The 22,017-nt window shown below is 37.1% G+C and overlaps 1 protein-coding gene and 1 pseudogene across 2 annotated transcripts in view; one reads left to right on the forward strand and one right to left on the reverse strand.

The window, feature by feature from the left end:
• The window catches only part of COBLL1 (cordon-bleu WH2 repeat protein like 1), a 158,687-nt gene that overhangs the window by 78,602 nt on the left and 58,068 nt on the right, over nucleotides 1-22,017 (forward strand). For both annotated transcript variants that reach the window (XM_032755548.2, XM_058441577.1), the window contains exon 3: nucleotides 21,146-21,334. In XM_032755548.2, coding sequence (XP_032611439.1) covers nucleotides 21,146-21,334 — 189 coding nt within the window. The remainder of the gene's footprint in view (nucleotides 1-21,145; nucleotides 21,335-22,017) is intronic.
• On the reverse strand, nucleotides 18,640-18,717 carry LOC116809745 (small nucleolar RNA U3; annotated as a pseudogene).

The following is a 22,017-nucleotide window of genomic DNA, read 5'->3' on the forward strand; positions in this document are numbered from 1 at the left end:
ATAGGGAAAATTCCTCCATTTTGGTCTCCCACCAGCAAGGTATGAGAGTGCTTGTTTTCCCAACCATACCTATAGTGTGTGTTGTCAAATTTTTTATATTTTTTTCTCAAACAAAAAAAAGAAAAAAGACACTTTTTTCAAACCTGATACGTATGAAGTATATTTTTGCATAAAACTAAGGATTTTAAAATTGTATAGTGACTTTATTGGAAATGTGACCCTTTATGCCAGGAATCAGTGAGTTTTTCCTGTAAATGGCCAGACAGTAAACATTTTAGACTTTGCTGGTGCTAAGGTCTCTGTCACAACTACTCAACTTTGTTATTGTGTGAAAGCACTCATAGATTATATGTAAACAAATGAACATAACTTTATTTTTTAAAAAAGGATGATAGGCGGGCAGGCGCAGTGGCTCACACCTGTAATCCCAACACTTTGGTAGGCCGAGGCAGGTGGATCACGAGGTCATGAGATCGACACCATCCTGGCTAATATGGTGAAACCCCATCTCTACTGAAAATACAAAAAATTAGCTGGGCGTGGTGACGGGCGCCTGTAGTCCCAGCTATTTGGGAGGCTGAGGCAGGAGAATGGCGTGAACCCTGGAGGCGGAGCTTGCAGTGAGCCGAGATAACACCACTGCACTCCAGCCTGGGTGACAGAGCAAGACTGTGTCTCAAAAAAAAAAGGATGATAGGCTTAACTTGGCCTGTAGGCCATAGTTTGTTCACCCTTACCTTATGCCGTTTTAAATAATGCAAGTGATTTAAGATGATCAGTAACTTTTACCAGGCTAGCTAGTTTGTTGTCGTATAATACACTATACATTTAATATATTGATTAAATGAGACAGCTGAGACTCAGCTCAGTATATGTTGGATTGATACTGAACTGAAGTATACTGTCTTGTAATGCAGCACTCTTTCCTAGTTCCCCACTACCTCTCCTGGTTAGTTCAGGACATTATATATTGGATTGTTTCATCTATGATACAGTAGATGCTACTACTGGCCAAACTTACATTGAAAGTACTTTGAGTTGTCATAGACTTGTCCTCCTTCAAACACACGTGCTCAGTTGACTTTTATTTTGCCCAATGATGCTCACTTTTTTTCTGGCTCAGTGGTTGGCACTGTCACCTGTGGCCAAAGAGCATGGTCAGGTTAAATAGCCCTATAAGGAAGGATTAAGCCTATAATTATGGATTCACTTGAGGCCAGTGTTAATCAGCTGAACTATTTGAGCATAATCACATAATGACCATATTTTTTCATCCAAAAGAACTTATTTTTCCACAGAGTGGAGAGCAAGTGAGCTAGCATTTCAGAGGTTATAGGAACTGTTTGAGTTAGAGAATAGCAGCCTTTCAGAAATGATGTTCTAAGACTTGATTTATTCTCTAATTGCATTGCTACTTCTCTTATGAGATGGCTGGGAGATAGTGGGAAAACTGTGATTCATTCTTTGCTGAGAAAAGGTGAAAAGGGCCTGGTAGGTACTTGGCATAGAGCTGCCTAATATAAATGTGAAAATTGTATACCTGGATGTTCCTGTGGACATCCTGTTAGGAGAGAATTTGAGTGAAGATTTGGAAACTTCCTGGGTTTTAACTCTTACTATGTTGTATATGGAGTAATATTTATGTTGATCTTTTCATGAGTTATATCGAACAAAGGAAACTTTTAAATCAAATACCTTGATGCTTATTTTTGTCTATGATTTGCCAACAATAATTATTTCATATAAAAGCATAGATAAAGGCCTATAATAGACATTTAAATATGTGACGCCTGTGTCTTATTGAGGATATATTTTGCCTACACACCTTTGTTTTCATAGCATGGGTTTTTTTCTTATGTCAGTGTTTTCACTTCTGTATTATCAGATGTGTTATGACTAACAGTAGTTGCATTTTTTTTTTTTTTTTGAGATGGAGTTTCGCTCTTGTTACCCAGGCTCAAGTGCAGTGATGCAAGCTTGGCTCACTGCAACCTCTGCCTCCCAGGTTCAAGTGATTCTCCTGCGTCAGCCTCCCGAGTAGCTAGTATTACAGGTATGCACCACCATGCCCAGCTAATTTTGTATTTTTAGTAGAGACAGGGTTTCTTCATGTAGGTCAGGCTGGTTTCGAACTCCCGACCTCAGGTGATCCTCCCGCCTTGGCCTGGCAAAGTGCTGGGATTACAGGCATGAGCCACCGCACCCGGCCAGTATTTGCATTATTAAATAGATCCATAACGTCATTGCATGTCTTTTGCTGTATCTGTGACAGCTTCTTGACTCAGTTATATAGTCCGTGAATGAGGTCTTGTGTGGGTAGGACTTCTTTAGTAATTGGCCATTAAATAGAACAAGAGTTATTAATGGGGATCATCATTTTTTCTAATATCTTTGCCTTTATTTTAGTTCGGTGGTTTCAAACTGTAATGTGCTAGATAATCAATGTATATTACCTGGACTCTGTATGCAGGTTTACTTTAAATAGGTACGAACTGAAGCAAACATGTATTATAAACAAGTTCCATAGGTGATTCTAATATCTACCAAATTTTGAGAATCACTACCTTAGATATATTTTTATTGTAACTTTTATTTTTTTTACTAGTTTGCTTTGAAAGAAGTTACAGACATAGTGCAGAAAGTTTCTCTGTGTCCTTCTTCTAGCTTTCCCCCAATAATAATATCATATATAATGGTAGTATGTTGTCAAAACCAAGGAAGTGACATCGATACTAATGCTATTAACACAGGTACAGACCTTATTCTGATTTCATCAGCTTTTTACATGCATTCTATAATCATTATGTTTGTTGATTTAGGTTTATAGATCTATGAAATTTTGCCACATGTGTAGATTTATGTAACTGCACCATTCATTATCAGAGTACAGAACTCTTCACTACCACAAAGAAACTCCTTCATGTTAACCCTTAATAGTCTCATCATGCCTCCAAATTTGGCTGCCATTGATCTGTTTTCTGTGACCTGAAGTTTGTCCCTTTGAGACTGTTATGTAAGCAGAACCATACAGTATGTAACTACTTGAGACTGTCTTTTTTCAGTCAGCATAATACCCTTGAGATCCATCCGAGTTGAATGTATCAAAACTTTGCTGCTTTTTATTGCTGAGTAGTTTTCTGTTGTATGGATGCATCATAGCTTTTTATTTTTTCTCCCATGGGAGCACATTTGGGTTGTTTCCAGTTTGGGTCTTTATGAAGAAAGCAGCCAGAAACATTCATGTAGAGGTTTTTGTGAATATAAGTTTTCACTACTCTTGTGCAAATACCTAGGAGTCATACGTTATGTGTATGTTTAGTTCTATATGGCACTGCCAAATTGGTTCCCAGAGTGGCCTTCACCGTTTTGCATTCACATTGTACAAGCCACATATGAGAGAGCCAGTTTCTCCACATTCTTGTCTGTACTTGGTAGTACCAGTATTTTAAAATTTAGGTGTGTAGTGGTAGCTCATCATGGCTTTAATTTGCATTTTCCTAATAGATAATGTTGTTAAACATATTTTTGTGTGTCTATTTGCCATTCGTGTGCCCTCTTTGGTAACGAGTTTACACCTTTTTTCCATCCCATGACGGGATTGTTTCTTGCTATTGAGTTTAGAGAGTTCTTTGTATATGCTAGATATGTCTTTTTGCTGAATATGTGACTTGCAAATATTTTCCCCAGTCTGTGGCTTGCGTTTTCATCCCTTTAATAGGGTCTTTCACAGAACAAAAGTTTTTTAATTTTTGATGAAGTCAAAATTTTTTATATACATATATGTATACTAAATCTATGGATTGTGCCTTTGGTGTCATAGCTAATCCTATGGCCCAACTTTTGTTCCCAAAGATTTTTTCTTATGTTTTTATCTATAAATTTTTTTAGTTTATGTTTTAAATTTAGATCCAATTTAAGTTAATTTTTAAATAATGTGCTACTTTTGATTTTAATATTTCTAAACTCTGTTTAAGATACTATGTCCAAATAGTTCTTTTAGCTAGTATTTGTCAAAACCTGTAGCTAGGAAAATTATTTTGGCAAATTTATTTCAGGGAGTTCTCTTTATCAGTATGTGGTGAATGATAGGTTTACCCCAACATGAATTTAAAATTTTAACAGAGTCTGATGACTCAACGATGTTTAATATTTACCCAGGTTCATATTTGAGAGTAGGTTATTCACATTGTGACTTGAAAGCAACTTTTGGTTTTATTGTTTGGTTGGCTGATCTACCAGTGGGCTTGCTTGGCTGACATATGCATTCCCACTCTTTAATATGTATATGTGCATATATTTTAATAATTATAACTCTTAACATTTAATATTTTAAATGCTAGGTTTCTAACCTAGCGTGTGTTTGAAATTAAAAAAAAAAAAATCAACTAAAACTTTTTAACTTCCATTGGTGGAAAACTTTTTTCTACATTTATTTCTTCAGAGAGCAGGTATAGTAAAATTTTTAAAAATCCACAGATAATTTTTTTAATAAGTAACTTTTTCTTCAAATTTTTATGAATAATAATTTAACCTTTTTAAAGTAGAAATATATATTTGTAATAAGGCCTTTTATACTTAATTTCTATGTGCCAAAGAAAAAAGAGGTCAGAGTTTCACATAGTTCTCTCTTCTCATGTTTTTGTTAATCATTAAAAAAAAATTTAATTGTAGTGTCAATCACATTTTTATGACCTTTTTTGGACTAATTTTTCTAAACCACAGTGATTCTCCCATACATGTTACCTGCAACGCAGCAAACACAAGTGCAAAGGAAGCTTTCAGTAGATGATGTTGAGTCCAGTTGCTGCTGACACTTGTATAGGCAGAAAGCTGTGCAAGAATGACTGGAATCATAAGTGAGCATTGAGACATGGTTTTGTGGTTTGGGTTTGTTATTGAGAGAAGTTATTTGGTCATTTCCATAAATGTTTATGAATTATTTTAGGGTTCTATTCAAAAAAGCATAGTATTTGTTAGGATATATATATATAAAAAACATTTGGCATAGTTTCTGCAACTAGATAAGCATCCAGTTAATGTAGAGTTTTTTCCTAGAGTGAATTTAGGGCATCTTTGCCATTGTTTAGTTGGACTTATTTCATTTTTAAGTTATTGGTATCTGAGGGCCTCATATGGTATTTCTTTAATCTGCTCACCATTTCTTTATATAGCACTGAGTACACAGTGGGTGCCCAGTAAATGTTGTTGAGTATCTTGTGACTCATTGTAGATATTTCTTTTAAGTCTGTTTTTTCAAATTGCTCATTTGTTTATATTAATTTTATATCTCCTCCTTTCATTAGCTATTTCTGCTGAAGGTTTTTCTCATCTTTTTCCCCAAGATGAGAAAAAGATGTTTTTCTCATCTTGTTCCCTTTTCTTGTTAAGAAAGTTTGACTTTCTTAACTGTGCAAAAAGTAAACATCCCCTGTAAAATATTTAGGAAAACCCAGAGACAAACTGAAATTGCAGGAACATCTATGGGACATATATAAGAAATTTAATATTTAATTATTATTATTATTATTTTTTGAAACAGAGTCTCACTGTCACCCAGGCTGGAGTGCAGTGGCATGATCTTGGCTCACTCTAGCCTTGACGTCCCAGGATCAGGTGATCCTACCACCTCAGGCTCCCAAGTAGCTGAAACTATAGACATGAACCACCATGCCTGGTCTAATATTTAATTTTTACTTTGTAGTTTTATTTTCCTATCCTATATCTTGGTCTGTGTTGGTGACTCCTTGAGAGAGAAACCCAGACAGAGAGAGGTGTGTGTGTATATATGTAAAATTCTATTCACTTCTATTTGTGCATTTTCTTATGTAAATTGTATCTCAGTAAAAAATATAAAGTAAAAGATCATTTTTGTTTCTTTCATGACGAATTTTCCTCTTTGATAAAAGGAAACAAAAATGTAACAGGGATTTAAATTTGAAACATTTATTACTAAATTTATGGACTGCTTTTAAGATACGTTTTATTCACTGATCCTGAGACCTTGACTTTACATAAATGTGATTGAACTAGGTAGAAGCCTTTATGTGTGTATTAGAGTTTATAAAGTTCCAGTGAAGGTATATCATTAAGTCTAACTGAATACTTAACGGTGTGCTAGGCATTATATGAGACCGGTGGTTCTCAAAATTGGCTGCACTTTAGAATCTCTTGGGGAGATTTTTAAAAATCCTCACAAACCAATTAAATCAGAATCTCTGAAAGTGACACCTAGTCCTCAGTATTTCCTTAAATGTAGGTGGGTCCATTGTGCAGCCAAGTTTGAGAACCATTGTGCTAGACAATGAATATACCTTACCCATTTAACCCTCTCAGCAACCTTGAGAGGCAGGAAGTGTTATTCCAGTTTTGCAATTCAAGTTCCAGTGAGATCAAATGACCTAATAACTAATTTGTGCAGACCCAGACACAAACCACGATCTCTGACTCTGAATCTTGATTTTTTATCAATAACTCTTGGTGATTAGTATGTAGATTTTTTTTTCCTTTTAAATTGCAAGTATGTATCTTTTTTTATTACCCTGTGCCTTTCTGGAATGCATTAATGTTGTCACTGGAAGATTACACTGTATGTATTTAGTGAGCTAGATATTTTTGTTTTCTCCCTGCCATATCCCCCACATGTCCCCACCAAAAACAGTGAAGGCCAAATTATACGACGATTATCTAAAGCACTTATTTTAAATTTATAGATATTAGAATAAGTTTATTGACCTAGAGATGCTGCTTAGGAGTAAACTATTACTCTATCAACTTTTATAAAAATATATTTTGCCATTTTAAACTATTTTAGATAGTATAAGCAAAACGAAAAATAGAAACCAGGGTTTTGGAATTGAAAATATTATTAGGATATTACTAAATGTTGAAGAAATTTCCCTAGAAATTACCTGGTGATGATGAGTAGAGGGAGAATGGAGAGAATTATGTTACTTTGCATCTCAGTAACTGGCTATCATAGTGAATATTAAACTTTTCCTCACCAGAATTATTTTTAGGAGTTATATGTTTTCTACTGGAGTACGTATCTGCATAAAATAGGAGAATAAGAGTTGCTTCAGGAAAAGTTACTTGGCAAGTGAATTTGGAATAGACCTCTGGTGAAAGCCAAAGGAAAATAAGTGCTCATGGTGCTCACTAGCACATTCCCTCGCTCTCGCTCTTGCTCTCCCTCCGTCACTCTCTCTCTCTCATGCTGCCGTATACACACATATGTATACTCACACATTTGTATATGTGTATATGTGTACTATATGTATAGAATGTATTTAGAGTAAGGTGAACAAAAGCTGGCCCTATGTCTATTAAAGGTCTGAAATGATAACTAAGCCTGAGTCAGAACAACTTCTAAGATGTATTTGGGAACCACCCTTGCACAGCATAGTGATTTTTTATATATACATGAAAAGTATGGCAGGATGATAAATACTGTCACTTGTTTACATGAATTTAAAAGGGCATTTAGAAGCAAGTGAACTATCTAATTTCATTTAAGAAATAACAGCTTTTGAGTTGAGACCTAAATTAAATTTAAAGAATCCTGTCATTACCTACATGACCCTTTTATTACATGAGTTAGAACACAGAGCAGGTTATGCCTTTCTGGGTATATGACAACTAAATTACAATAAAGCTTCATGTACTCACGCTAACTTTATTCTCAAAGGTCTAATGATACAAAGAGGTTCTATTGTGTTCCTGTGGCCCACTTTACATAATTGCTATGTTCCTTAAAAATAGTAAAAGGGGAAGATTTGAGAGCGGTATAACAACAAAAAAATGAATCAACCTAATGAAACTATATTTAAGTAGATTCATTCTTTAGGAATTAATTGAACATACTCTGCAGAAGGTAATGTACTAATCAAAAATGCCAAAATTATGTTAATGGTTTTTGCCTCAAAAATTTTTTCTGGCGGATAAGGTGATGTACTTTGGAAACTATGCACAAGGTACCCTGGGGTATTTCACTCCTGCATTGTGCTAGTCACTTGGCTACGTCTTTACTCTTTCTGCCATACTCTACATGCTAGAGGGAAACCTGTGTCTTTAAAAACAACATTTTAAAAAATTTTTATATATTTATTTCAGACAGGGTCTTGCTCTGTCACCTAGGCTGGAGTGCAGTGGCATAATCATAGCTCACTGCAGCCTTGACCTCCCAGGCTTAAATGATCCTCCCAGCTCAGTCTACCGAGTAGCTGAGACTGGAGTTGCATACCAGCATGCCAGGCTATTTTTTAAATTTGTTTAGTAGAGATGAAGTATTATTATGTCATCCAGGCTCTTGGGTTCAAGTGATCCTCCTGCCATGGGCTCCGAAAATGCTAAGATTACAGGTGTGAGCCACTGCACCCAGCCGGAAACCTGTGTCTTGTCTTTGGATTTGCTCCACTTCATCGTCACACAGAGATGGGTGTGATAGATCATCATAGCTAATTATTGAACAAAACGATTTACATGTTTCCTTTAAATATAGACAAGATCCTAAAAGAATTTAAAATAGACTTTTATGTGTGAAACAAGAAAGGTTCTTGGATTGCAAAGAGAATGTGCTCTAAATGTAGGTCATGCCAGGAACAGTGCTTTAGAGCACAGCAAGTATGTCGAATCACCTGAAACTGAAACTCAGGTACAGGGTGTATGTAGAACTGTCATTCTCTAGTTTGCTGGTTGAGTGGTGAGACTGCAGTCAAGGTGTAGGCTGGGGCTCAAATCTCTACTGGGGAGATATTTGCTTCCAAGCTCACTCTTGTGACTATTGGCCTGAGATGTCAGTTGCCACATGAGACTCCCCATAGGGCAGCTGGATTCTCTCAGAGCAGGAGGGTACCTAAAACAACACCATGGTCTTTTCATAACTTAATCTCAGAAATGACAGCCCATCACTGTTGCTGCATTCTATTTACTGGAAGTGAGTCACTAAGTCCAGCCCACATTCAAAGGGAGGAGAATGCACAAGGAAGCAAAGTCATTGGAGATCATCTTAGAGGCAGCCCACCATGGTAAATGTATTTCCTTAAACTGAGTATATAAAAATATTATTTTGCCAAATCATGAGTGAACTCCCATTCACAATTGCTTCAAAGAGAATAAAATACCTAGGAATCCAACTTACAAGGGACATGAAGGACTTCTTCAGGGAGAACTACAAACCACTGCTCAATGAAATAAAAGAGGATACAAACAAATGGAAAAACATTCCATGCTCATGGGTTGGAAGAATCAATATCGTGAAAATGGCCATACTGCCCAAGGTAATTTATAGATTCAATGCCATCCCCATCAAGCTACCAATGACTTTCTCCACAGAATTGGAAAAAACTACTTTAAAGTTCATATGGAACCAAAAAAGAGCCCACATCGCCAAGTCAATCATAAGCCAAAAGAACAAAGCTGGAGGCAACACACTACCTGACTTCAAACTATACTACAAGGCTACAGTAACCAAAACAGCATGGACTGGTACCAAAACAGAGACATAGATCAATGGAACAGAAAAGAGCCCTCAGAAATAATGCCACATATCTACAACTGTCTGATCTTTGACAAACCTGACAAAAACAAGCAATGGGAAAAGGATTCCCTATTTAATAAATGGTGCTGGGAAAACTGGCTAGCCATATGTAGAAAGCTGAAACTGGATCCCTTCCTTACACCTTATACAAAAATTAATTCAAGATGGATTAAAGACTTACATGTTAGACCTAATACCATGAAAACCCTAGAAGAAAACCTAGGCAATACCATTCAGGACATAGGCATGGGCAAGGACTTCATGTCTAAAACACCAAAAGCAATGGCAACAAAAGCCAAAATTGACAAATGGGATCTCATTAAACTAAAGAGCTTCTGCACAGCAAAAGAAACTACCATCAGAGTGAACAGGCAACCTACAGAATGGGAGAAAATTTTCGCAACCTACTCATCTGACAAAGGGCTAATATCCAGAATCTACAATGAACTCAAACAAATTTACAAGAAAAAAACAACCCCATCAAAAAGTGGGCGAAGGACATGAACAGACACTTCTCAAAAGAAGACAGTTATGCAGCCAAAAAACACATGAAAAAGTGCTCATCATCACTGGCCATCAGAGAAATGAAAATCAAAACCACAGTGAGATACCATCTCACACCAGTTAGAATGGCCATCATTGAAAAGTCAGGAAACAACAGGTGCTAGAGAGGATGTGGAGAAATAGGAACACTTTTACACTGTTGGTGGGACTGTAAACTAGTTCAACCATTGTGGAAGTCAGTGTGGCGATTCCTCAGGGATCTAGAACTAGAAATACCATTTGACCCAGCCATCCCATTACTGGGTATATACCCAAAGGACTATAAATCATGCTGCTATAAAGACACATGCACACGTATGTTTATTGCGGCACTATTCACAATAGCAAAGACTTGGAACCAACCCAAATGTCCAACAACGATAGACTGGATTAAGAAAATATGGCACATATACACCATGGAATACTATGCAGCCATAAAAAATGATGAGTTCATGTCCTTTGTAGGGACATGGATGAAACTGGAAACCATCAATCTCAGTAAACTATCACAAGGACAAAAAACCAAACACCACATGTTCTCACTCATAGTTGGGAATTGAACAATGAGAACACATGGACACAGGAAGGGGAACATCACACTCTGGGGACTGTTGTGGGGTGGGAGGAGGGGGGAGGGACAGCATTAGGAGATATACCTAATGCTAAATGATGAGTTAATGGGTGCAGCACACCAACATGGCACGTGGATACATATGTAACCAACCTGCACATTGTGCACATGTACCCTAAAACTTAAAGTATAATAATAAAAATATTATTTTAACATGTAGTCAACATACAATAATTACCAGTAGATATTTAATACCTTTTACTAAGTCTATGGAATATAGTGTATATTTTACACTTATAGCACTTCTCAACTCAGATGTTATATTTTCATTGGAAATACCTGATCTGTATTTAGATGTCATGAAATTTGTACTTGAAAAAATAGATTCTGGGCCAGCACGGTGGCTCACACCTGTAACTCCAGCACTTTGGGGAGCCGAGGCAAGTGGATCATTTGAGGATAGGAGTTCACGGCCAGCGTGGCCAACGTGGTGCGACCCTGTCTCTACAAAAATTAGCTGGGCGTGGTGATGCATGCCTATAATTCCAGCTACTCAGGAGGCTGAGGCATGAGAATTGCTTGAACCCAGGAGGCGGAGGTTGCAGTGAGCTGAGATCACACCACTGCCTTCCAGCCTGGGTGACGGAGTGAGACTCTGTCTTAAAAAAAAAAAGATTCCCGTACTCAAGTTATCCCAAATATACTTAAACATTTTCCAATAACTGAATCAAGTATCAGTATTAAAATTCAAATTAAAACGAAATAAACTAAAACTGTAGTCCCTCAGTCACACTAATTATGCTTCAAGTGCTCAGTAGCTATATGGCCGCCATATTGGACAGCAGAGTCCTAGAAGTTTTGCTGCAGAAGAAGGGAGGGTAACGACAAGGTACTTGGAAGAGTACTTGGAAGAATCAGGCAAGTCGTATGTAAGATAATAGAAATCTCTGCATTTTTTTTTTTTCTTTGCACCTTGGAGAGAGAGATTTAAGGTGGCAGGAACATGGGATGTAATTGATGTGACTATGGATTATTGGTCAGACTTGAGTGGAGGTGCTATGGGGGCAGAAAGCCTGAAGTGATGAATGGCTTGTCATAGGGACTTGGTATTCTAGGTGTTGAAATGTAAAATAATTGAATGTGGGAGACTCAAACAAGAGCTTTTCAAAATTTTCCTTTGGATTTGCCATTCCCTTCATTTTTTCCTAGTGTGAATGCCAAGAGAGAGAAAAGCACTTGGAAATGGATCCCATTTTCCAGGCTTCCATTTCCTATGAGCCTCAGAGGAGGCCCTTTCCTGACCAGGAGCAGAAGTGTTCTCAGCAAAGGAAGAACTCCCTAGGAATGGGCATCCTGTCCATGTGACTCTTTCAACCAAATGCTACTTGTAAATTAGTGCAGCCACTGTGCCCTGCCCTGACCCTAGTCCTAACTATCTTGTCTCCATTTCCAGTCTCTGAACAAAATTGTGCTTAAATATTTTATGTTAGAGGTAAAGGGGCATGGGATCATCTTGTTCAATACCTGTATTTTGTAAATGAGAAAATGGAAGACCAGAGAAATTAAGTGATTTACTTATGGTAACACAAGTGGCCATTTAGGATACTCCCAGGCCTTTTGATGTCCAGTATATTGTTTCTCCAACCTCACCTGGGGAAGTAGCTGTTTCAGTGGTATGGCTGGGGTATGGGTACATTTGGCATCTGCCTTCCTGTTTAAATGTTGAGGCTTATGGCCCTTGCTAGGGTTACTGGGGGGTGGGGAGCGTGGATTTGGTGGGTTTTCATTTGTAGTTGTCCCATGTTCTCTGTGCTTTTGGGCAAATTTCTTAAACCTCTGTAAACCCCAGCTAAATGGCAGTGGCAACTGCCTCATGAGATTAAATGTAGACAAAAAGCACCTGTACAGGACTTAGAAGAAGATATTCAATAACCACATTTTTTTTTTCCTCCTTCACTACCTGGCTTTTGCTCATTCACTTGTTTTGTTTATTTTGATGAATGTTTAAGATCTCAAAGAAATGATGTAATGTGGTAGTAAAGAGCACTGACTTTAGAATCAGACACCTTGGATTTAAATTTCAGCTCCACCACTTACTGGCTAAGGAACCTTAGGCAAGTTCCTTAATCTCTCTGCATGTCACCCTCGTCTGGAATGTGGAGGTGGTAGCACTTGCTTCATATAGTGTAGTAAGGACATGAGTTAGTGCAGGTAAAAAACATTTTCTAACACAGAGTCAACACTCAAGGATTAGCTGCTGTTGATACTGGATAAAAACTATTTTTTCTTGTGTTCTTTTTGGCTTTTACTGTTGGGACATGACACTAGCATTCCATATGTGCTGCTTTGATGTGAAGAATACGCACTGCCTCTTTGCCTGGTACATTATACCAAGTATAACTGAAAGATGAGTCCCATTCCTAAAAATGAAAAATTATTCTTTTCTGATATTAATCATAATTCTCATTGGTCAAAGGAAGCTACAGATGAAACATTTGAGTCCCATCCCACAGATTATATGGCTTCAGGCAAATTACTGAGCATCTGGGCACAATGAGAGAGTCTTCATACAATCTAAAATTTTGTCAATCCCAATTTGATCCCTTCCCCAAATGGGAAAACCATTTAGAAACTTCCTGAGGATTGAGCTCTTTTATCCATGTGGATGTCTTTGGGGCTTATTTAAACATTGGGACTTATTTGGGTGGCCTTTGCTAGGGTTATTGGCGGGGGGATTTGGTGGGTTTTCATTTGTAATTGTCCCATGTTCTGTGTGCTTTGGGGCACATAGAACCTTTCTTAAACCTCTGTAAACCCCAGCTAAATGGCAGTGGCAATGGCCTCATAAGATTAAATGTAGACCAAAAGCACCTTTATAGGACTTAGCAGTAGATATTCATGAATGACTTGAATGACTTCTTATACCTCTGGCTACAGAATAGGTTGACTCTCAGCAACCCACCAAGTTTTTGCTCTCCTATGAACTGATGAAACTATTATGACCTTCCCTCCCTTCCTTCCTCAACTGAATAAAAAAAAATGCTCATAGAGAACCCCATCTTGTGCCAGTTATAGTTCTAAGTGCCAGCAGAGAATGAGACAGGCCAGGTCCCAGCCCTCCAGGAATTTTTATTCTGGGGTCAAATAAAAAACAAGAAAATAATAAAATAAGCAGGATGATTTCAGATAGTGATGAATGTGATGGGGACCAAGCAGGGCTATGTGAAGGGTGGGCCACGATGGGTGGGGTGGGCCGTGCTACCTTTTTTGAGTCGTTAGAGAATACCTCTAAGAGGAGGAAATATTTTATCTGAATTCTGAATGACCTCAAGGAGCACGCAATTTGAAGTTTTCTGGTTAAAAGCATTTTGGACCAAGGGCAAAGCTGTGGAAGGCTCTTGGATGTGAAGAGACTGGGTCTATTTCAGGAAAGAATGCCAGTGTGAATTACACGGGGCATTGAAACTGGGAGTAACAAGAGGGGAGCTGAGGTTGGTTCATTGTTTCTCAGACTTTAGCATACATCAGAATCACGTGGAGGGTTGTCAAATGTGGATTGTAAGGCCCTGCCCTTAGTGTTTCTGATTATGTATGTCTCAGGGGTACGGCGACCAAGTACTACGGCTGCCGCTCTGAAACCATACTTTGAGAACCACCAGGCTAGCTCATTTGGGGCCTGCAAGCCAAGGAAAAGAATTTGGGTTCATCAATGTGTTGGAAGGCCAGTGAAGGATCAGAGAGATGTGATCTGATTTATGTCCTTTTTCTTGTTTTTCTCCTCCACTGACCTAATGGCATACATATTTAAAAGTTCACTCTGACTACTACAGGGGAGAATAGGTTTTAAGGGACAAGAGGAGAAACAGGAGAGACCAGTGAAAAGGCTTTTGAAGCAGTTTGGGCAAGAAAAGATGATGCCTTAATTACCAGGGTGGTAGCAGGGAGCTGGTGAAAAGTAGAGAAGTTCAGGATATGTTTTAAGAGTTTAGATCCCAGGGGAATTGTTAACGTATTGGAAATAGGAGATAAAGGACAGAGAGGAATTAAAGTATGCCTGCTGGAGTTTTTTTGCTTGAGTTAACTGGGTGGTTAGTGGAGCCATTTGTAGAGATGGGGAATAATATAGAGTAGGTTTGTATGAGAATGAGGATTAGAGATGAAGAGGAGAATCAAGTTTTGTTTATATAACATTTAGATACCTGTGGGACATCCAAATGGAGATAACCATGAGATTGTTGGGGATAAAAGTCAGAGCGCAATAAACAAGTCAGGTTGGAGATGGGAATTTGACAGCCACTGACATATAGTGATATTTGAAGCCATGGGCTTTTATGAAGTCCCCTTGGAGGTGGAGGTTGTAGAAAGAAGAGAAAAAGGCAGAGAATGGACCCTGGGGTTGCCCCAACATTTAGAAATCAGAGGAGGTGAGGATGGGGAGACTGAGGAGTGGCAGTGAAGAAGGAAGAGAACAATAGATTGTGTGCCCACACAAAGAAGCCAAGGGAAGACAATCCCTCACAGAGGACTTGAGTGGCTGTGAAATAGTGCTCAGTGTGACCAAGATGAGACAGATAATTGTCTATGATTTGGATCCTCATAGGTTATTGGCAACCTTGAGAAGAAAATGTAATATGAGAGTCATATAATGTTTTGGGTTTCTCCTTGTCGATTTTCATTATTGCATATCTTTTCAAGCCCTTTCGACATACTCACTCTTTGAAATTAGGCTCATCAAGAAAAGAGGGCTTTATTGTTTTTAATTGTATTCCCTTGAGCACATAATACAATGTTATGCCCACTTCTGAACAAATCTTATTTAAAAAATTCTTCTGTTGTTTCATTAAACCCAGAGAAACTGGGAAATTTTGTTGAGAAATTGGTTTTCAATTTATAATTGAAATACATAGTTTAGTGGCCATGAAAACACTACCAGTTATTTTGAAGGACTGCCTCATCACCACTTACCACAATAAATCCTATGTTTAATCGCCCTCTGTGCTGAGAGAGGGTTACTGTTAAATTTATTTTTTGTCTTTAGACTGAATACTTAAAAACCCTATTGTTTTAAGACAGAATTCACTCTTATATTTTTGTCTTTAATATTGAATCCATATTTTTTGTATAGCACTTTTCTGAATGAATCTATAAGAATACTTTATAAATATGATAAATATAGCAAACTGATGAGAGCCCATTGGAGTTGAGTAGCTTATTAAGGATGTAAATATATCTCATATAGCATTTTAAACCTTTGCTTTTTCAAATCAAGACTAGAATTATGTTTCGCTGAGCTCTTTTATTCCCTCTTTTGATCTATTTTAAGGATATTATATTGACATTAAGGCACATGATTTTGGAGTGCCCTGTAAATCAAAATGATAAAAAGACCAATCAGCAGTAATAGTAGGACACTAATTGAATTCTGTGTTAAAATGAGGTTATGATATTTTCAAAATATATTATTGAGTAATGCAAATTTTGCCTTAATTCTCATTATTAAAATTGAGTATAATATTGAGATAATTTTAATAAAGCAATGATTTGCATAAGCAATAATTTACTGTAGCTTGTTATTTTTAAGCTTGAATAATGAATTTTTGCCCTGATGTGGGGGAGTTTTCTTATTATAAATATCTTTCCAGTATAACCTCCCCTCCACCTACCTTATGTGAAATTTGCTATTGTTTACTGTTAAGGGGAAAACCCTCTCAAAAGTAGGCTGATAGTCAAACAAGGGCCACCGGTGAAGAAGAGCATATTGAAAATCTGTTTGATAAGGAAACTGGCTCAAACATCCCTGTTTAAAAGGGGTGAGGAGGTTTCAATGGCAGTTACTGTGATTTTTAAATATTTAAATATTTTTAAAACTTAGTATGCTTAAGTATGGTTGTTATTGAATGTTAATTTACGTTTTTCTCTTTAGTTTTATCAGAATTTCCTATATTTAGATGATAATAAATGTTTGATTATCTTCACTGTACTTTTAACTTTGGGTGACAATTTTGTTATTACTTCAGAGCCTCTGACCAAAAAGTTAATATTAGTAGAGTTGTGAGTAAGTAAAAGATATTTTCAAAATTTCGCTGGTGACTAAAAGGTCAAATAAGTTAAAGTCTTAAAGCTACTTAGGATTCAGGCCAAATCCAGGCTTCCATCTGGTATTCTTTTCACTAGACTGGACTATGTAGTAAGCAAACTAGATAAACACATTCCTAAATTTAATGTGTATGTATCACAATTGGGAACTAACATATAATTGATCCTATAGGCTCTGCTTATCAAAATTCTACTTTTCTTTCAAGACCTGAGTCTCGTCTTTTCTCTTTGAAGCATGCCTTGATCCTGCTCCCCACCCCACACAGCTGGTCTCAGCTGGCTTTCATTGACCTAAATTTTCAAAGTTGCCATCTGTTTGATGACCCTTCTTTTTCGTTTTGTATTATTTAATTACGCATTGCATCTTCTCGGTTGTATTGCGCATTCATTGTGGAAGGATGTTGGTCTTATTCACATTGCTTTCCATTTTTCAGGAACAAAAGTAACATACATTATTAAATTGAAATAACAACTGAGAACATTAGGATGTTTTTCCTAGAAGTCTTATGTAAATGCCTCGGTGTGGTGGCTCATGCCTGTAATCCCAGCACTTTGGGAAGCTGAGGTGGGAGGATTGCTTGAGTCCAGGAGTTCAAGACCAGCCCGGCCAACATGGCAAAACCCGGTGTCTAGTAAAAATACAAAAATGAGCTGGGTGTGTGCCTGTAGTCCCAGCTACCCAGGAGGCTAAGGCACAAGAATCGCTTGAACCTGGGAGATACAGGCTGCAGCGAGCTGAGACCGTTCCACTGCACTCCAGCCTAGGTGACAGAGCCAGACCCTGTCTTAAAAAAAAGTTCTGCGTGAATGGTTTTTCAACTAGTGCTTTGTCCTACTTTCCCCGTCTTAAAAGAAACTGGCTTATGTATAGTGATTAGAGATGGATTTTCATCATAGACTCAAACTACCTGAGGAAGTAAAACTGTCACACACAGACATCAAAACTGTGAGTGAGAGGAGTTCACTGCAGTGTGCAGTAGACAGGGAATACTTCCCCAGAATTACGAAGTTCTCAGTTATCCCTTGCTGATAAAGCCAGTGTGTATTTTTCATTCATCTTGTAAAGTATAAAACAAATCATTTAATTTAAAAAAATCCCAGACAAGTAATCCTGATATGAAAGCTCATTTTATTTTTTGGTGGTAAGGACTCTTTTCCTTCCCAATTTTAGGCTTAGGTAGTGCATCTTCTGTGGAAAGTAGTCATTGAATTCACTCTTTCAGCAAATATCAGTGCCTACTATGCGGCAGGCATGGTCCCAGAGATTCTGGGTATTTGCAAATGTGTGGACAAGATGGTGGAGACAAGTCCCTACTCTCATGGAATTAATTACCCTTTAACAGAAGGAGACATAAGTATGTTGCTCATTAACCCTGTGGCCAAAAGTAAAGCAGAGAGATGGGGGTGTGAAGGTCAAGAGCAGACTCTGTAGAGGGCCTGGTATTCTGGATGTGTTCAAGGAAAAGGCAAGAGTCCTGAGATTGGAATGCAGTGAGCTTAGGGAGAAAGTGTTAGATAGGGGACTGGAGAGGCCGGAGGTAAGGGAGGAAGGAAGGACCTATTACAGATGGTCTCCTGCTTGCGATGGTTTGATGTATGATTTTTCAACTTTATTGTGGGTTTGTCAGAATGTAACCTCGTCATAAATTGAGGGACATCTGGATTTATGATGGTTTGAATTATGATTTTCTGATTCTATGATGGGTTTATTGGGGGTATTTGGTACATTTGGACTTATATTTTCAATTTAGGGTGGATTTATCAGGTTGCAATCCCATCGTAAGTGGAGGAACATTTGTATAGCACTCCAGATCTTTTCTGGTTGAGGCAAGAAACCATTGGAGAATGTGAGAAGTGAGGCAGTGATCTGACTTGTATTTTATTTTATTATTTTATTGACTTATTTTTCCACACATTCAGAGAAACTTCTCTAGTAATGAACTATAAAAATGACCCCTGAAAGTTTAGTCTTCTAATTTGTATTTTAAAAAGATCACCCTGGTTGTTTCGTTGAGACTAGATTACGAAGTGACAAGGTTGGGAGCAGGGACACCAGTTGGCAGCTTGAGCAGATGTATTTGGTGATCCAGGTGGTTGGTGGATTCTGGGTCTACTTATGATATAGAGCTGGCGGAATTTGTAGATGGATTAGATGTATGTTTACGAGAACAAGGATTTTTGGCCTGGACAAATGAAAGAAATGTGACTGACTGAGATGGGAATACTTGGAGAGTCTTTTTAAAATTCAATTTTGTTGCTATTACCAAAGTTACTTTTTCTTTCGTTGTACTTTCTGATGAGTTTTTGCTGATATTTAGGTAGGCTATTGACACTTTCATATATGAACTTTGTACCAACCTACCTTACTGAATTATCTTACTTATAAAATGTTTCAGTTGATTCACTGATTTCTCATCTCTTTTGACTTCTCTGTGCAATTTTACCAAACCATTTAATTCTAAAAAGTACCATTTTCTTTTATGGCTCTATTCACTTTTCTCTGCCAAAAATATCAGTTATTTCTTGCCTTTTTCTGTGTGTTTCTATTCATTCTCCAAAACCCAGCTCATGTTTCCCATCTGTAAGACATTTCTGGATTCCTAAGAAAGTTGCATTTTCTTCCTGTGACCCGCAGCTGCACCATCTGCATACCTGTGTTAGAGCAGTCATCAAACTTGATGGTAATTTTGCCTGCCTGTCAATCCTTTGGGGCTATGAACCCTGCAGGAATAGGAACTGAGTCTTACTCATCTTTACCTTTCCTGTGTTTAGCTGAATCTGCTCTGATAATTGTCTGTTATAAAATAAGTATTTGTTATACATGAGTGGTCAATTTCTGCAGATTTAAAAATTGAAATTTGAAATTGGGGGACATTCTTCTTTACAGGGATTTTTATAAGCTTTTATTCATTGTAACAGTTTTTTAAAATGTAGTTTTGTTGCTCTTGTAAAATAAGTCTTTTCTGAAGTACAATATGTTTCTATTATTATACCACTAAGAGTTAAGGGCTTGTTATTTTTGCAAATGAATGTACAGTGTAGGAACCTTGCTTCAGTCTTTTCATGATGAGTCGTATGTTAAAGGAGTTGGAGTTGTGAGACCTTTAATTTTGAAAATACCGAATAGGTGGATGTTATATATTTACTTACAAAGAAGCCTTTTGATCTTGTTTGGTTCTTATGTTTGCCTAGCAAGTAAGGATGGGAGGAATTGAAATCTGTATTTTTCTGAGTGGAAAGGAGTAGTATTCATTTTTCTAAAACCAATTAGCCTTTTATAAAGGTAATATTTTCAAAAACTTTAATTCACAGTGTTTTAAATAAAACCATAAATATGTCCTTACTTATAGTTTATTTTCACATTTTATTTTTTCAACCCATGAAATCATTGGATTGGCCTATGTAAGTTCAGAATGTCTACTATTTCTGTTATAAGTTAGTTAAGAGGTTGTCTTAGTGATGCAAAAATATTTATTAGAAAATTATTAGTAATGTTTTTCACTGAAGCAGATATATTATTTATCAAACAACCCATCATAGTTCATTGCTAGGTACCGTGGGAAATAGCCATCTATGTGCAGTGGGAAATACAGCCATCCACACCATGCTGCTTTCTTGCTTTCATTCTTTGAGATGGGGTCTCACCATGTTGCCCAGGCTGGATTCAAACCCTGGGACTCAATGGATCCCCCCACCTGTCTGCCGAGTAGCTGGAATCTCTGCTGTGTGCCACCACATCTGGCTAGCATGCTTCATGCTTCTTTTTTGCAGGGAGTTATAAATGTAGGTAGAGGGTTGAAACTGGTACCCCCCCAAAAAATCTAAAAAGTTGCATCTATGGAATTGGTACGTGATATATCAATTCAAAGAAAGAAGAAATTCTGTGGAAGGGGTCGTTTGGGGTAAACAGGGTGGATTTAACTAGTCTTTGAAGGATAAGGTAGGGTTTATCTGAAACGAGAGGTGGAACATTCTACATCGGAAACAAATAGGATGAAGGGCCCAAAGGTAAGAGTTATTGTGAAATGAGAGAGTGAGATACTGATCTCTATCCTGAAACGTTAAGGAGTTTTGTAATTTATCTAACCAAAGAAAATACATTTTCCTCGACTTGCTATAGTGAACACACAGTAACTAAATGTAATAGAGGCCAATATAAAATTTCTTTATCATGTTTCTTTTTATGTCCAAGTAATGTAGGCATAGTACTCAAAACAAAACAAAATGCTGACTGGAAAAAGAAAACAAAATCCTAATTCGATCATCCAACACTAACAGTTAATGTTGTAGAACATTGTTTCTAGATGTGAAAAACCACTACTAGATCATATTTATAAAAATGCATCATATTAAAAAGTTACCTTAAAAATAAAATATTTTGTGTTTTCTTTATATTTTAGGAGAAAACCAAAAGCCAAGGCACCGCTTCCTCCAGCTGAGACCAAACACACTGATGTCTCTTCAGCTGCTGATTCTGTAGAATCCACTGCTTTCGTCATGGAACAGAAAGAAAACATGATAGATAAAGATGTTGAACTCTCAGTGGTCCTACCTGGGGATATTATCAAATCTACTACTGTTCATGGCAGGTACGCTGGAGTGAATGAAATATCAGGACCTCCCCTTCTTATTCTACCATTGAAAGTCTCTGTGATATAAGTCTTAATGTTTGTTTTTTGACAAAACACTTCATTTATCACTCAGTTTAGTTACCTGTTAAAAAAAGAGTGCTAAAATGGTGTTAAAAACTTTCTATCAATGTTTTAATATCAGTGCTATGAATTCCACAAACCCAATTAAATGACTCTTGAAATTTGGAACCCTTTCATATCTCGTTAGTTATTTAACAAGTTTTTAAAAATAAGCCTTTCCTGGAGGAATGGCCATTAGTTATATTGATTTTGTAAACCAAACTTACAAAACAAGCCCAGTGACGCACAGGAAAATCCTATCCTTTTCTTCTCAAATTGTTCTTCCCACTTTAAGCTGCTTCTTTAAGTTTGCAAAACTCTTAATTTTAAGAGTTTTATTACTCTTAAAATGTAATACTTTTGTATTTATCAAAACAGTTAAATCTGTCTGTAAATTAATTGGCAGTTTTTTTATTTCATTGAATGATTTAATTAATTTATTTAAAATGTGGGTGAATTAAGTAGAAAAATAAAACCAAACTTTATCCCAGCAAAAAGGAAAGATGTGATTTAGAAGACTGATATTTTTAAATACCTTTGTGAAAATTGGAAAAATGGAACAAAGCCAAGTGTAATTTTCC

Source organism: Hylobates moloch, unplaced genomic scaffold (assembly GCF_009828535.3).
Source record: "Hylobates moloch isolate HMO894 unplaced genomic scaffold, HMol_V3 SCAFFOLD_1, whole genome shotgun sequence".
In the NCBI taxonomy this organism is placed as follows: Eukaryota; Metazoa; Chordata; class Mammalia; order Primates; family Hylobatidae; genus Hylobates; species Hylobates moloch.